The sequence below is a fragment of the Erithacus rubecula genome (genome assembly GCF_903797595.1).
Source record: "Erithacus rubecula genome assembly, chromosome: 17".
Lineage (NCBI taxonomy): Eukaryota > Metazoa > Chordata > Aves > Passeriformes > Muscicapidae > Erithacus > Erithacus rubecula.
This window is the reverse complement of record NC_136669.1, coordinates 7,597,189-7,611,783: the sequence shown is the minus strand read 5'-3', so window position 1 is coordinate 7,611,783 and position 14,595 is coordinate 7,597,189. Positions and strand designations below refer to the sequence as shown.

General features: G+C 51.6%; 1 protein-coding gene across 1 annotated transcript in view; it reads left to right on the top strand.

Annotated features, from left to right (window-relative positions):
* Positions 1-14,595, top strand: part of HS3ST6 (heparan sulfate-glucosamine 3-sulfotransferase 6) — a 33,852-nt gene continuing 19,257 nt past the window's right edge. Inside the window, exon 1 of the mRNA XM_079320615.1 lies at positions 1-378. Within this exon, the coding sequence (XP_079176741.1) occupies positions 14-378 (365 nt within the window). The 5' untranslated portion in view covers positions 1-13. The remainder of the gene's footprint in view (positions 379-14,595) is intronic.

Genomic DNA, 14,595 nt, shown 5'->3' with positions numbered 1-14,595 from the left:
TGCGCGGCCCCCGATGGGATGTAGCGGGCGGCTGCTGGGACCCGCCGGGGGCCGCCGCGCCTCGCTGCTCCTCACCATGATCCTCTTCTTCACCTACTTCTTCTCCTGCCTGCCCGGGCCCTGCGAGCCGCTGCCGCCCGCGCTGCTGCTGCCGCCGCCCGCCGCGCTGCCCGCGGGGCCGGGGGAAGCGGCGGGGGGCTCGGGGGGCTCGGGGGGCTCGGGGAGCCGCCGCTTCCCCCAGGCCATCATCGTGGGCGTGAAGAAGGGCGGGACGCGGGCGCTGCTCGAGTTCCTGCGGGCGCACCCCGGGGTGCGGGCGGTGGGTGCTGAACCCCACTTCTTCGACAGGTGCTACGAGAAGGGGCTGCGCTGGTACAGGTAAGGAGGCGGGGGGGGGGGGCGTCGGTAATTAGCGCAGAGATGTGTTAATTGCCGTCGGGGTCGGGATGCGGTGACTCTGCAACAGGCGGGTCCCGGGAGAGAAATGGGGTGCGAGGGAAGGGGAGATGGGGAAGTTGGTTGGGGGTCCCGGCAGCTCCGACCCTCGCCTGGGCTGGGGAAGGGGCTGCCGGCTGCTTTTGCGGGGTTGCTGCTGAAGTCGGGAGCCCTGAGGGTCCCCTTGTCCCCGTGTCTCCGTTTGCTCCCTGTCCCCGTGTCCCCTCAGTCCCCGCGCCTCCCATCCCGCATCCCACCCGGCCAGGGATGAAGCCGGCAGCAAAACGAGCTCGTTTAACTCCACAGCTCAGCAATTTTAACCTTTAGCGCTTTATCCCCAGCCGTGCCCCCGTTCCACCACCGGGTTCCTTTAGGAATTGTTTTATTCGTGTGCTTTAGAAAACAGACAGAAAAGAGCGAGGACCTCGGGCTTGATCCTGGCAGCGCCTGGGGAGCGGGCGAGAGGAGAATCCGTGGGATGCTGGGGGTTTGTGGCAAAGGGCAGAGCAGGAGCGATCCAAGGGAGTTTGTTTTTAGAGGGTTTCGATGGGATTGAACTCTTCAGGCGATAAAGCTTTCGGAAGAGCAGCTACTGTGCATGTGGAGTGTATTAAACTCGCGTCTCCTGGCCAGCTCCAGAGCGGCTGGGCCAAGCGGAGTCGGCAGCGATAAGTCCCTTGAAGCCGGGGATGGAATCCGCTCCGTTATTTTGAAGGCAATCCAAACGTGTCGATGTATGAAAGCGCCGTGGTGTTCTCGGGGAAACATCTGAAAATAATCAAAGGAGTAGCTCTCCCTGTCCTTCCTGCTTCTCCATCCCCTTCTCCCCCAGCCCCGCGGGAATACCGCTTTTCTCTCTCCATCTTTTGGGGGGGAGGCTGCGGCTTCCCAATCCTCGCCAAAGTAACAACCTGTGAAAAATCAGCGTGTTTAATGGAAAGAGTAATTTTAGTGGTAATTTTACCCGCAGAGTTTCAGCTCTCTGAGCCCACATCTGGGCTGTAAAGTTACGACTTAACACACCTTCAAAACCTTGTAAGTAGCGACGCTTATTTTTATGGCTGCATTAATATCGCCGTGATTTATGAGCTCATTCCTCTGCTCCGTTCGGGTCCGCGCTGCTCGAGGAGCAATAATGATGATCACTAATCTCTTTTTTGGGGGGTGAGGACTGCGAGATGGCTCTCGTTTGGCAGAATGGGAGTTTAATGACTGCGAGCACGTAATTAAAGCGGGGAAGATCGAACGCTTTCATATCGCTCGGCGGAGCCCAGCGAGGCGCTCGCAGGACGGACCGCAGAGAGAAGGAGAAAATAAATCTTAGTTTGGATGGCTCTGCTGCGAGTTCTGAGTGCTGGAAGTGCTTGCAGGGAGCCTGGCCTGACACCAGTTTCGAGATGATCCCGCATGTGGTTGTGGTAAATTTGGAGAAATGGAGAGGGGAAGGTTTTCGGGGAGAATCCGCATCCTTTGGGGCGAGGCAAAAATCGGGAGATGTTTGGCTTAAACTCTGCATAAAGTGTGGTTTTAATCACACACGCACACACAGCTATTTCCCTTTGCTTCCTCTCCTCTCTGCCTCTTGTTTTGTCTTCTCACAAGACCTCGCAGTACCGAGGGATTTTATCCCCGGGAAAGCCAGACAGAGCTAAATGTTTAAAGCTGGGATGTGCTGCAGTGGAGGGAAAGAGAAGTTGGACAGAAAATCAGGTTTTTCCTATGGATATCTCAACAGTGGTGTAAACATTTTTAAAATATTTGAACTTGCTAGGAAACTGAAATTACACCAACCACTTCTCACGCCAAGATATTTGGCCCGAAGGCACCTGTAGGTTGTTGCTTGTCTTGAGTAAATGTGGAAAAAAAATCCCCTGGAAATATCACTCCAGAATTATTTTGTTCTTCCTTAGTAGCTCCATCCTGTAGTGATGTCCCTGCTTTGGCATGGACTCCTCATGGGTGATGAGTAGTTTGTTATAAGTTATGGACTGAAATAATTTATTCTTGCTGGATTGTTTTATTTAATTTAAATTTGAAATGGCCCAAAGCCCTTTTTTTTTTTTTTTTTTTCTTTTTTTTCCTTTTTTTTTCTTTTTTTTTCTTTCTTTTTTTTTTTTTTTTTTTTTTTGAGTAGTAGTGAAAAGAAAATGTTCTGCAAAAGCATCTCCTACAGAATTCCTTGAGTTACTACAGCTTTAGGTAATTCTAAGAAGATTGAACACCTTTTTGAGGCTGTAGCATAAATGATTTAATGGCTAATGCAAGCGTGATGGGATGTTTTCTCCTCAAGCAAAACACGATTTTGATTTTTTTGGCACTGAGTACTGCTTGAAGAAAACCTAAATAAAAACAAGAGGCGATGCTGGTGTGTCTGCTGCTGGTTCGGGGTGTGTGTGGGGTCCCATTTGGGATCCTGGGACTGTCTGTGTCTGAATTGTGGGACTGTAGGTGAGGACTAATGTTGGAAACCGAAATGAATCCAAATGATTTGGGGTGATGCTCAGAAACCATTGCAAAACTTGGAGAATCTGTGGCTGTGTGGGGCCAGGCCCTGCCTTTGGCTGTGGGCATTGAGGAAAACAACATTTGTGGGGTGAAGGGGTTTAAGGGCTGGAAGCCCCTCGGTGTGAGGGGAGCAGATTTGGGCTCACAAGTGACATTTGGGATGTGTTCACACCTTGTATGGTGGGGCTGGGGCTCTCCAGTGCCACTGTTCTGCTCCACTGGGGACATTTTGGAGGTGCAGCAGAATCATTCTGTGGGTTTGTTCCCTTTTGGATGCCAGAGCTGGTTTGGTTCCCACACAGAGGTTCTGGCTGCCTCACCCGAGTTCGGCACAGCCTTGGGGATTTGGGGCTGTGAGGAATGGAGCAGGGAACAGCAGCTTTGGGGGGAATGGCAGTGCTGGGGGCATGCAGGAAAGGGAATTCAGCTTGGAGGGAATCGTGTGGAAAGCTCTGATCCTGTCACAGCTCACCCAAAAAAGTGTCCTCGTCCCCTTCTGCCAAAACTTTGCAGCAAGGTCGGCTCAATGTGAATGGGCTTTTCCTCTGCCTCGTGTTTCCTTGTGTGATCTGCGATCCCTGTCCCTCTTTTCCTCTTTTCCATCCTGCCTTCCTGCTTTTTCCAAGGGCCAAAGGAGGATTTGGGCAGGAATGGTGCTGGGCCAAGGCTCCCTCCTTCCCTCACATCCATTGGGGTTGAGCCCTGGCAGCTGCACACACCAGAATTGCAGGAATTGTTAAGAATTCCCTATTTTCATACAGTTTGGACCAGAAGTATTAAAAAGTACTATGGGATGTCTATGGGATTGGCCAGGCTGGAGCCCTGAAGAAGAAAGGACACGAGGAGCTGGAATCCCCACCGAGCATCCTCTGGCCCTGCAGAGCCATCTCAGAGCTCCGAGAACCTCAGAGGCCAAATTTAACTTTTAATTGCCATTTTCCCATCCCATCCAACACGAAAGTTGGCATAGGGGGAGGGAGGAAGAACTCTCCGTGGGATCCCTCATCCCTCTGTGCCTCTGCTGGGGTGTCCCAGCTCGGCAGCACCTCGGGGAAGGTGGAGGGGGAGCAAAGCTCCCTGGAATGTGGGGTTTGCCCCCTCCCCTTCCCTAAACCCATTCACAGGAGCTAATAACGCTCTTGAAAGGCATCCAGGATTTCTTGAGCCAGACTTTGTTATGTCGGAACCTCGCAACCCCGACGCCTTTGAGCGACAGGGGAAGGACGCGGCTGCGGCGCTGCTCTTTTGACTTTAGCCGGGAGTGTTATTGGCAGCTGAAAAGTAGAGCTGAGGAGGTGCCTCGAGGGGTTTTTGTGCGCTGCGATTGTACAGACACATCAAGACACTCTATAGCTCGAGCTGCTGAATAAAATCAGCTCGTCCGGAGCCGCCAGGCAGCGTTTTGGCAGCGCTCTGGTGTCCCCTTGCAGGGCGAGCTGTTCTCAGGGAAGCGCCAAGGTGGGGAGAGACAAAGGAATGCGGCCGGAGCGGATGGCGATGCTCGGACCTGCTCCGGGACACGATCTTTATTCATTGGCACCGCTAATCTCTGCTCCTCGTGGGTTCCATTTCAGCGCTGCCGGCTCAGAGCCGCCCTTGTTTTCACGGGGCTGCAGCTTCTCGCCTTTATTACTTTGCAATCTTTTCTATCTTTTTCTTTTTCTTTTTTTTTCTTTTTTTTTTTTTTTTTTTCCACTTCCATTCACAAAGTGAGACCTTTCTGTCTCAGCTTCCCGGATCCTCACTCCCCCTGTTTGGGAAATGAAACCTCAAGTACAAAGAAAACATGCTGGAAACCTGAGAAAAAGCTGATTTTAACTAAGAATAAGATACATTAAAGCTTTTATTTAGGGTGTAGTGTTTTGGATTGGCTTTTATGCACTGTTTTAGCCCCAGCCCTACTCTTAGAATCAGGTTTAAGTGCTGGGTGCCCCCGTGGCAGCCGGATGGGTTTCCCTGATGATGTGTCCCTGTTTTCTGCTCCCTAACACACACCCAGCTCTGTCCGGCCTTGGGAAGCAATCCATAATTCGTGCAAAGTTTGGGTTTCTGCAAACTGCTTTCACGTGGGATTAAAAATAGCTTTTACTGCCACGATGAGGAATTAACATTTGAAACCATTTAAAGGGCTCCCAGACAGGGATTGCTGCAGCTGGGGAGAGAGAGGGGCTGTGCCTGTCCTGTTTTGGGGGGTCAGTGATGGGTGAGGAGCACAGCTCAGCTCTCCTGTCCCCCATTTCCAAGCTGTTATTCCCTTATTTCCACACGGCCGCGTTTTCTTCCCGATCCCATCAAGTGCTTCTTGCTGATCCAAGCAGGTTTGGGAGCCTGGATTTGAGCCTGGCTCAGCCTCCAGGCAAAATGAACTCGGGTTGTTCCTTGTGCTGTTGCTCAGATAGTGTCAGGCTCGAGTGATTGGAGCTGCGTGTTAATGTTGGCTGGGATTTTGGGGATAAAAGCTGCGACTTGCAGGGGGGAAGGAGCAATGCTCTTCCCGGCTCAGGAATGCTTCCCCTGTCTCTGTTAAATAAATGGGGAGATTACACCTGGCCTGGGCAGGGGGTGTGCAGGAGTAACCTGAGTTCCTGAAGGATTTCAGATCTGCCAGGATCTCTATCCCAGAATGCTTAAATACACCTAGAAATCACGGGGCTGGTTAAAAAAAATATAATATTATGGGAATTAATACCTTTGGAAAAGGCTTCTTTATTCCTGTCCTCTCTCTGGTGCTCTCTGTTGTAAGGTCAGGGGGTAGAAATTGAAATATTGAAACTTTTTTTTTTTCTTCTTTTTTTATTTTTGATCCATGTAACTCCAGAGAAGTTTTGAAAACATTGCCAAAAAATTCACCAGGAGCTGGGAAAGCCACAAGGCTTCTGTTTATGGAATTATTGAAAGTTTGGAGAAATAATCACTGCAGTGTAAAGGAAAGTTTGGGAGTTTCTCCTTCAAGGTATTATGTGGATTATTTTCCCCTCGATTATTTTTAGATAAATGACAGAAGGTGGAAAAGGCCGGTGGATTTAGAGGGTGCTTTCATGCAAGGAGAGACAATTACTTAAGAGAGTTCAAAGCTTATTTATAAAACAGTAATTACCTTCCCCTGGGATGGAGACGGGCAGCTCTGGCGGCGGGGAGGGGGTTACAGCACTTAATTGGCAAAGATGCTTAAAAGCTTCCTCCTGACCTTTTCCAAAACTTTCTGCTGCAACAGGCTCGGGCAGAGATTGAAAACCTGCCCAAGGAAAGGCCAGGTTTAATACCGAGACTTAGCTCTAAATGGCTTTTCAAAGGGCTGTGGAAATCCTCCTGCTTAGGGAGCCGACGGTTTCAGAGGGAGGGAGGGATAGATAAAGGATGGATGGATGGATGGATGGATGGATGGATGGATGGATGGATGGATGGATGGATGGATGAGGAACTGAGGGATGGGTGGATGCAGGGCAGGATGGATGCTCCATGTCTTCAGGACAGGGCTCTGCAAACAGGATAGGACAGGGATGGATGCTCCAGGTCTGGGAACAGGATGGGCAACTCCCTCCTCACATCCCGGCTCTTGGGATGGCCAAAATATTGGAGTGAGTAGCACAGGGATGTTCTGAGAGGTTCCTGTGGAAACCAGAGCTGGTCCAGTCTGGGCAAGTCAGGGCAGTGGTTTAAGATGAGTCTTTCCTTTCCTGTGGGAATTCATGGAATGGTTTGTGTTGGAAGGCACCTCAAAGATCAACTCATTCCACCCCTGCCATGGCAGGGACAGTTTCACTGTCCCAGGCTACTCCAAGCCCTGTCCAGCCTGACCTGGGACACTGCCAGGGATCCAGGGGCAGCCACAGCTGCTCTGGGCACTCTGTGGGCCACCCCAAATTCACCCCAAGTGAAGAACAGCATGGCAAACTCATGGTAAGTGCAGCCCTGAGCTTTCCTCCTGGCAGGGTTGAGATCTCACTCAGGTTTTGCACACTCAGCTTTTGTGGTTCTGGTCCTGGCTGGAAAATTCCCAGCAGCTCCTTGGATTTCCTCTCCTTGTCCCTCTGCTCAGAGACAGCTCAGAGATCACAGGAATCTTCAAAATTATTCAAGCATCCCTTAAGTGAGTCACTCTGTAGCTGAGGACTCGTTTGAGATGCAAATGTGGATGTGGCAGGTCGGGCACTGGGACAGTGAGGGACACAGGGACAGCTGTGCCCCCTGAGGGGGGTCCTGCAGGTGACCCCAGGGCTGGGGGGTCAGTGTCCATCTCCTGTGATTCCAGGAGAGCAGGGATGAGCCAGGGCTGAGATGGCCCAGAGAGCATCCCTGTTCCACCACTGCTGCTGGTGCCAGGGAGTGCCCTGACCTGGAGTCTGGTCCCATACTGAATGTGGGGGGAATGGCTGAAATTCAGAGAAATTCACTATTTGGGCTGTTAAAACACCAGCATGGAATGATTTAGGCAGCCTGGGGTAAGAGCAGCACTTTGGGAGTGGGATGAGCTGCTGGGCTCCTCCTGGGAGGGATTTTGGTGTGTTCCACTGAGGAAATCTCGTGGCAGGCAGGGACATGAGGGGAATAAACTCCTCTCTCCCAGCCGGTGAGGGGGTGACAGGAGCCTCCCAAGCCCCGGGGCCGCTTTGCATCTTAACACAACCTTAACACACAGAATTGATCAGGAGCAGGAGAGAATTACATTAATATAGTCACTTGTCACTGAGGTCTTATTAGGAATCTCCACTCATTAGTGTGGAGAGAAGGAGGCTGTGACCTTGTTAACGTCCTTGGGCAGGGAAAGGCTGAGTGACCACTTTGCTATTGATTTATTGATTTTATTGATTTAACCCCTGAGCTGTGCGTGCCTGGCCGTGGCCGTGGGCACACCTGGCCCTGGGCACACCTGGAGAGTTTTGTATAGCTGGAATGAAGAACTGACATCCCCTTCCCTGCCCTGTCCACACCCTTCAGGATGATTCACCCGGGAATTCGCAGCCGCCTTATGCAAATAAAAAATAAATAAATAAAAGGACGCGCCGGTGATTGATGGCAAGGGCCAAGCGAAGTGACAGATCCCGTCCCCCGAGGCCACATCCCGGCTCCGCTCAGCTCGGCGGGGGCTGCCGGGGCCTCTCCTGCCTTGTGCAACTTCCCAGCTGCTCCAGAGCCGCAGAATCCCAAACCCCGGGGCTGGTGGAGCCGATCCTGCCCCCCTCTGCCCCCCAGAGCATCCCCGGCCGGGGCAGGATAGACCCACTGGGGCTGCAGGAAGGGTCTCAGGTTTGGGGTCAGTTTTGGGCTCTGCATGCCAGGAAGGGCTGGAGAGTGGCCAGGGAAGGGAATGGAGATGGGAAAGGGCTGGAGAATCCCTGAGGGAGCTGGAAAGGGGCTCAGCCTGGAGAAAAGGGGGAGCAGGGGGAATTTTGGGCTCTGCACAACTCCCTGACAGGAGGGGACACCTGGGGGGGATTTGGGATCTACTCCCAGGAATAGGGACAGGAGGAGAAGGAACGGCCTCAGGCTGGGCAGGGGAGGTTCAGATTGGATTTTGGGTGAATTTCCTCCTGGAAATGCTGTCGAGCCTTGGCACAGCTGCCCAGGGCAGGACTGGAGTCCCATCCGGGGAGGAATTTCAAAGCCTTGTGGATGTGAATTGTTGGACTGGATGATCTCAGAGGGCTTTTCCAACCATGATTCTACAAGTCTGTAATTCTTTCTGTGGGTGACATCAAGCCCCCATCAAGACAGGATCCCAAAATGCCTCTGCCATCTCCGTAGCCCTACATCAGATTATTTAATTTGATTTTATTTTCTCCTCTTTGGAGGCTTCTGTCGGTGCTGGTTGTGCCCCAATGTTTCCTTGCCTCATCCCGCCTGTTCCCCGAGCTCCCCGCTAATTCCAAGTGACAAATCCTCCCTTCCACGACCACCCTGCCAGGGAGGAAATGTCCATTAAGTGGGAGCGAAAGAAATCCTCCAATTACCGGCAAGCGCGATCAGTGCCATCGATCGGCCGCTTGTCAGCGCGATCGCTCATCGCTGCCGCTGTCAATACCTGCAGCCGGGGAGGGGAGGGGACACACACGGATGTCCCCGCTGTCCCCGGGGTGCCGGAGCCTCTCCAGGGCTTCCTCCGGCTTTTCCCAGCCCCATCCCTGCGAACGCCGGAGGGACGGGGGAGTTTTTTTATTCTTCCCCCTCAGAGCCATCGGCCGCTTCCTCCGGCGCTTCTCAGCTTCCCAAAGTCATCTCCGAAGCCTGAGAAAAATTTCGAGGGGTGGCTGCCAAGTAGTTCGAGCCGAGAATTTGGGTTTTGTTGAGGGAAGGCATCGTTTGTCTGCATGAAAAGCCGGGTTTTGGGGGGAGGGCCAGGCGGAAAGTCCCCCCGCGGTGTCGGAGCCCCGAGCGTGACAAACCTGCATCCGCTGCGGCCGCCCCTGCACAAAGGAGCCGTCGGGCAGGGCTGGGCTGCTGCCAGCGGGACAAGGAACAGGGGCGTCCCCAAGGGCTGGTCCTGCTCCTGGAGCGGGTCTGGATGGGACACGAGGGGCTGGGAGCGTCCCCATCCATGGGAGGGCTGGAATCTGTGGGATTCCACCTGCTGTGCTCAGGTGTTCTCCTGCCCTGGCCCCCTGGGATTTTTGGGGGATCCTGGTGGCATCTGACTCAGAATTTGGAGCTGGTGTGAGCCAGGAGGTTTTCAGGGAGGATGGGGAGCTCAGAGCTCGTTTGGATGGTGTGAGATGGATGGATGGATGGATGGATGGATGGATGGATGGATGGATGGATGGATGGATGGATGGATGGAGGTATGGTGGGGCTCTGGTTCTGGTTCTGTCACAGTTCCATGCTGTGTCACCCCTGGCAGGTGGCTCCAGGTCACTTGTGTCCCCAGGGCTGTAATTGTGTCCCCAGGGCTGTAGTTGTGTCCCCAGGGCTGTGGTTGTGTCCCCAGGGCTGTGGTTGTGTCTCTCTGGGTGTTGGTATCACATCTCTCACTTTCTCCCAGTTGGTGCTGAAGATGTCCCCAGTTCCCCCAAATCCCTGGGCTGGTTTAGGGAACCCCCAGGGACAATCCCCCCAACATCCCCCAGCCTTTGGGGGTGATGGCAGTGGGGACATTGACTGAACATCCCAAACTGGGACCAACCCATTGATCCAGCTCATCCCTGGTGACAAGTCCATCCCAGAGGGGAGCAGGGGTGGCCTCAGAGCCCCAGCCCTGGGCAGGGGGATGGGGCTGGGACCCCCCAGTGGGTCACCCTCGTTAGCCTGAGTGTGACATGCTGGTTAATCACCCCCTGTGCCATCAGAAGGGACGTGTGGGGCTGGTGTCTCCCCGTCCTTGCCCCGTTTGATCCCGGTCTCATGGCAAGGCAGATAACGAGGGACAGCCTTGTTCAGTTCTGATCTCAGTGTGAATATTAAAAATTCATATTTCACTGCTTTGAGGAGGAACAGGAAGCCTGTGAGGGTGTCCTGCATGCACGGGGCTGAGCAGGGATCACAGCCAGGCCTCGCTCATGTTAAAGGCTCATAAAACTTGAATTACTGAACAGGAACTGTGAAGGGGAGATTCCTTTCAGCATTAATCACTCTGCTGGTGCAAGACCTTTCCTAAACATTTTTTTTTTTTCCTGGGCAAAATGCCTTTAAATAAAGTCTTGCAGGTTTAGTGAGCACCTAACTCCAGCTGTGTCCAGCTGTGTGAGCCTCATGTCAGCATCACAACCAAACAAGTTGCTGGAAGTGTCAACACACACCTGGTTCTTGGGGGGTTTCTGGTTTCATAACACCGAGGGCTGATGACTTCCACACTCAGCTGTGTGTGTGTGATGTACCCAGCTCTGACCCCAAAACCAGCCCCAAACCCCACTCTGCTGGGTGAGGCTGGAGCTGAGTTGATGGATACAGAGCAGGGGTGAGCAGTGCCCTTTGGAAAGAGATCTGGCTGTGAGATCCCCTGAGCTCAGCTGGGAAGCTCCTGGGGACAGATCTCACTCTTTGCATGCAGCTGAACACAAGTTAAAGCACGATCTGGGTGGAGGATGGGGTGGGAGCTCCTCTGATTTTATTAGGAATCCCCAGAGATTCAATGATTTTTGAGTCATGAAGTTTTGGCACAGGGAGAGTTTCAGTTCTTGCTTGAAGGCAGCATGTCCTGAAGACAATAAAACTGTCCCAGGAGTCAGGAGAACCATGGCCTGTGCAGAGCTGTGTTTGAACACAATCCCAGCTTGAGCTGGAAGTGGGCTGGAGGTGGTTCCTGTTCTTTCCTGCAGCAAAACCTCAGCAGCAGAGGTTACAAAACCATTTGGAGATGTGAACATCTCCCAAACCATCTCCCAGGCCATAAAAGCCCCCAAACCATCTCCCAGCCCAAAAAAAAAAAAAAAACCAAAAAAACCCCAAACCAACCCCAAACCAGCTCCCTGGCCATTAAAACTGCTAAACCATTTCCCAAACCATCTCCCAAACTGTCTCCCATGCCATAAAAATCCCCAAAACATCTCCCAAACCAACTCCCAGGTCATAAAAATTCCCAAACCATCTCCCAAGCCATAAAATCCCTCAAACCAGGGGCAGCCCAGTGAAGAACCGTGGCTCACTGTGTTTTGAGGATCAGATGAGAGCAGTGGGGAGCAGCAGGAGGTGGAAGGTGCTGGGGCAGGGGTGTCCCCAGAGCCAGGCAGGTTTGTCCTGTGCCAGCTGGGTCACCTCACCCTGCTCAGGATGAGGCACCACTCGTGCTGTCAGCTCCCCCATCACCATGCAGGACAGAGCAGAACAACTTTAAAAGAACAAGGAAAACTGTTGCCACTTCAAAACCCAGCTCGGAATTGATGCCAGGCCTCCAACAGACTGATGCTCCTTTCTTCTCCCGTTAATTAATTCCTTTGCCTGCAGTGAATTTCCATCTTTTATTTGTGCAGCAATCAAAGGCTGTGAGCAGTGGGGCTCACATTAGGAACAGACCCATCCAACCTTTTTTTAATCTTCCTGTATCAGCTCCTCGCCCTCTCCTCGTGCTGCCACGCTGCAGCTGAAGCACAGATGCCAAGAGATGACTTTGCTGCAGGAGGGAAGGGGCAGAGTTTGCTCCCAGCAGGTTTCCTTTGCTGCACAGAGGAGGGAGCACAGGGCTGGGTTGTGCTCACAGAGACACAAACGGGCAATGATGGGGTCACCTGAGAAGTGCCTGCTGATTTATGGTGTCATTAAAAGGTGATGGTAAAAGCAGGGAAGATTTGTAGCATCTGCATGGAAACCCCATCCCTGACCCTCACACCCCAGATAGAGAGAGATTAAATATCCAAGGAGCCTGGGGATGGCTTTGAGGGAGAGCCCTGCACATCTGGTAATGCTTGGCCTGATCCTGAAGCCCCTGGACCGTGTGCAGTGAAATGCAATTCCCTCCTTGCCCTGCTGTGGAATGGGAGAGGCTCTGCCTGCATCCTGGAAGAGGAAGGTGCAGCAAAGTGGATGTGAATGTGAAGATGGGTGTTAGTGTTTATTTTTTTATTCTCCCTCTGCCTTCAGTCAGAGCCAGGATTGAAGCACAAGAGGCAGGATTTTCTTGTTCTGACTGGATTGGTGCATTTTGGCTATAGGAGAGTGGTGAAAAGGATAATGTAACAGTTCTTCATGTAATGGAGAAGCAAAAAGAGAGCTTTATTTAAAAAAACACTACACACTTATAGGGTAGTTTGTGCAAAACAGAACAGACTCATTGGTCCAAGAAGGCAACACCTCTTTGAAAACATGTTTTCTGCAAAACACCAGGTCTCTCATGTATCCAGCAGGTGCATAATCATTGTTAAAATTCCTTGTCCTGCCTGAGAAACCCAAGGCTTCAAGGCTATTTTCCCTGGTTCCCAGCAGTATCCAACAACACTTGGTTGTTTTATTAATTTGTATCTATAAATGAATTTTACAGCATTTCTGGCTGACAAGCTAAAAACAAGAAAAATGTTTTTGGATCTTGCTAGCCACAAGGTCTTTCAATGCCCGACTATCCAATTAAAAACTAACATCTTTATTATTTATACTCTTGACCCAATGGCCAAACACTTGTGACTCACAGTTCAGGATTTTCTATCCAACCAAAAACTACTGCTTAAAACTAAGAAGAAGAAGGAATAAGAAGGAAGAAAAGGACAATGCTCCAGAATATCTATTGTGTCACATATCTATATTTTAAATCCCCAAATTCTAAACCCTTCACCCTGTGATATTACACACTTTTATTCAGCTACACACAGCTCTGGCTGCCCTTGCACAGGGATCTCCTCTGCTGTTGGGTCTCCTCCTCTTGCCCTGGGCAGTCTCCAGTGGTGGGAGCTTTGCTGCTGGAGCAGTGCAACGTTCCCGGTTCTCCTGTTCCATCCTGGCATTTGCTGTTCTGGATTCTGGTGCCCCTTTGGATGTTCTGCTTGTTAGAGGGAAGAAATCCTGGCTGGAGGTGAAGGGTGGGAGGAGTGGGCTGGTGGGAGAAGTTGGAGGTCCCACACCATGACTGGGATAGCCTGGAGGTCTTATCCCATGTTTTATCCTGTGTCTTTTCCCATGTTTTATCCCATATTATACCATGTATTATCCCATATTATACCATGTGTTATCCCATATTATACCATGTGTTATCCCATATTATCCCATGTGTTATCCCATGTGTTATTTCATGTTTTATCCCATGCTATCTCATGTATTATCCCATGTGTTATCCCATGTTATTCCGTGCTTATCCCACATTTTACCCCATGTGTTACCCATGTTCTATCCCATTTTTCCCATGTTTAATCCCATGTGTTATCCCATATTTTATCCCATGTTACCCTATGTTTTATCCCACGTTTTAGCCCATGTGTTATCCCATGTTTTATCCCATATTGCACAATGTTTTTTTCAAATGCTGTCCCACATGTTGTCCCATGTTTTATCCCACGTTATCCCATATTATCCCATCCAGTCCCATGTGGTACCCTGTGTGTTATCCCATGTTTTATCCCATATTATCCCATGTTTTTCCCATGCTATCCCACATTTAATCCTGTGTGTTATCCCATGTGCCAGTGCCCAGCAGAGCCAGTGTGGTGCCTGAGGAGAACTGTGGGATCTGAGGGAAAATCTCTTTTAGGAGCTCTGCTCCTCCAGGGCTCCCCAGCTGCAATCTCCCCTCCCAGCCCTTCCTGGCAGGACCCACCAGGATCCTCCTGGCTCAGGTGGAGCGATTCCAGCTCAGAATTACATCTCACCCTCAATGTTTTGGGCAAACAGGGATTTTTAGGGAGAGAAGTCTGTGGGTGGAAGCAGCTCTGAGGGCCAGGTTGGCTGCTGGGAGCTGGGAATGAGCAGGGATGGAGGGTGCACATGTTTGCAGGGAACTGGGGATAAAAGCAGCAGATGTCTGATGGAGTAAGTGGAGAAATGTGGGCCAGATGGCTGCAGGGACTGAGATGGGGAATAATTCCCAAAGTCTTTGCTCTCCAGAGCAAGATTAGGGCGCTTGCAATCTCTTCCTCTCAATTTGCCTCCCGTGGTGGCTTTGGGCAGAGCTCTTAATGCTGTTTGTGACCTGCAGGGATTTGGGGAATTCTCTGGGGTGTAAATGTTGAGCAGCACGCAGGGAGCAGGGGATGGTTTGCAAGGATGATTCCCCCAAATTCCCTCCATCCATCCCAGCAGGGTCTG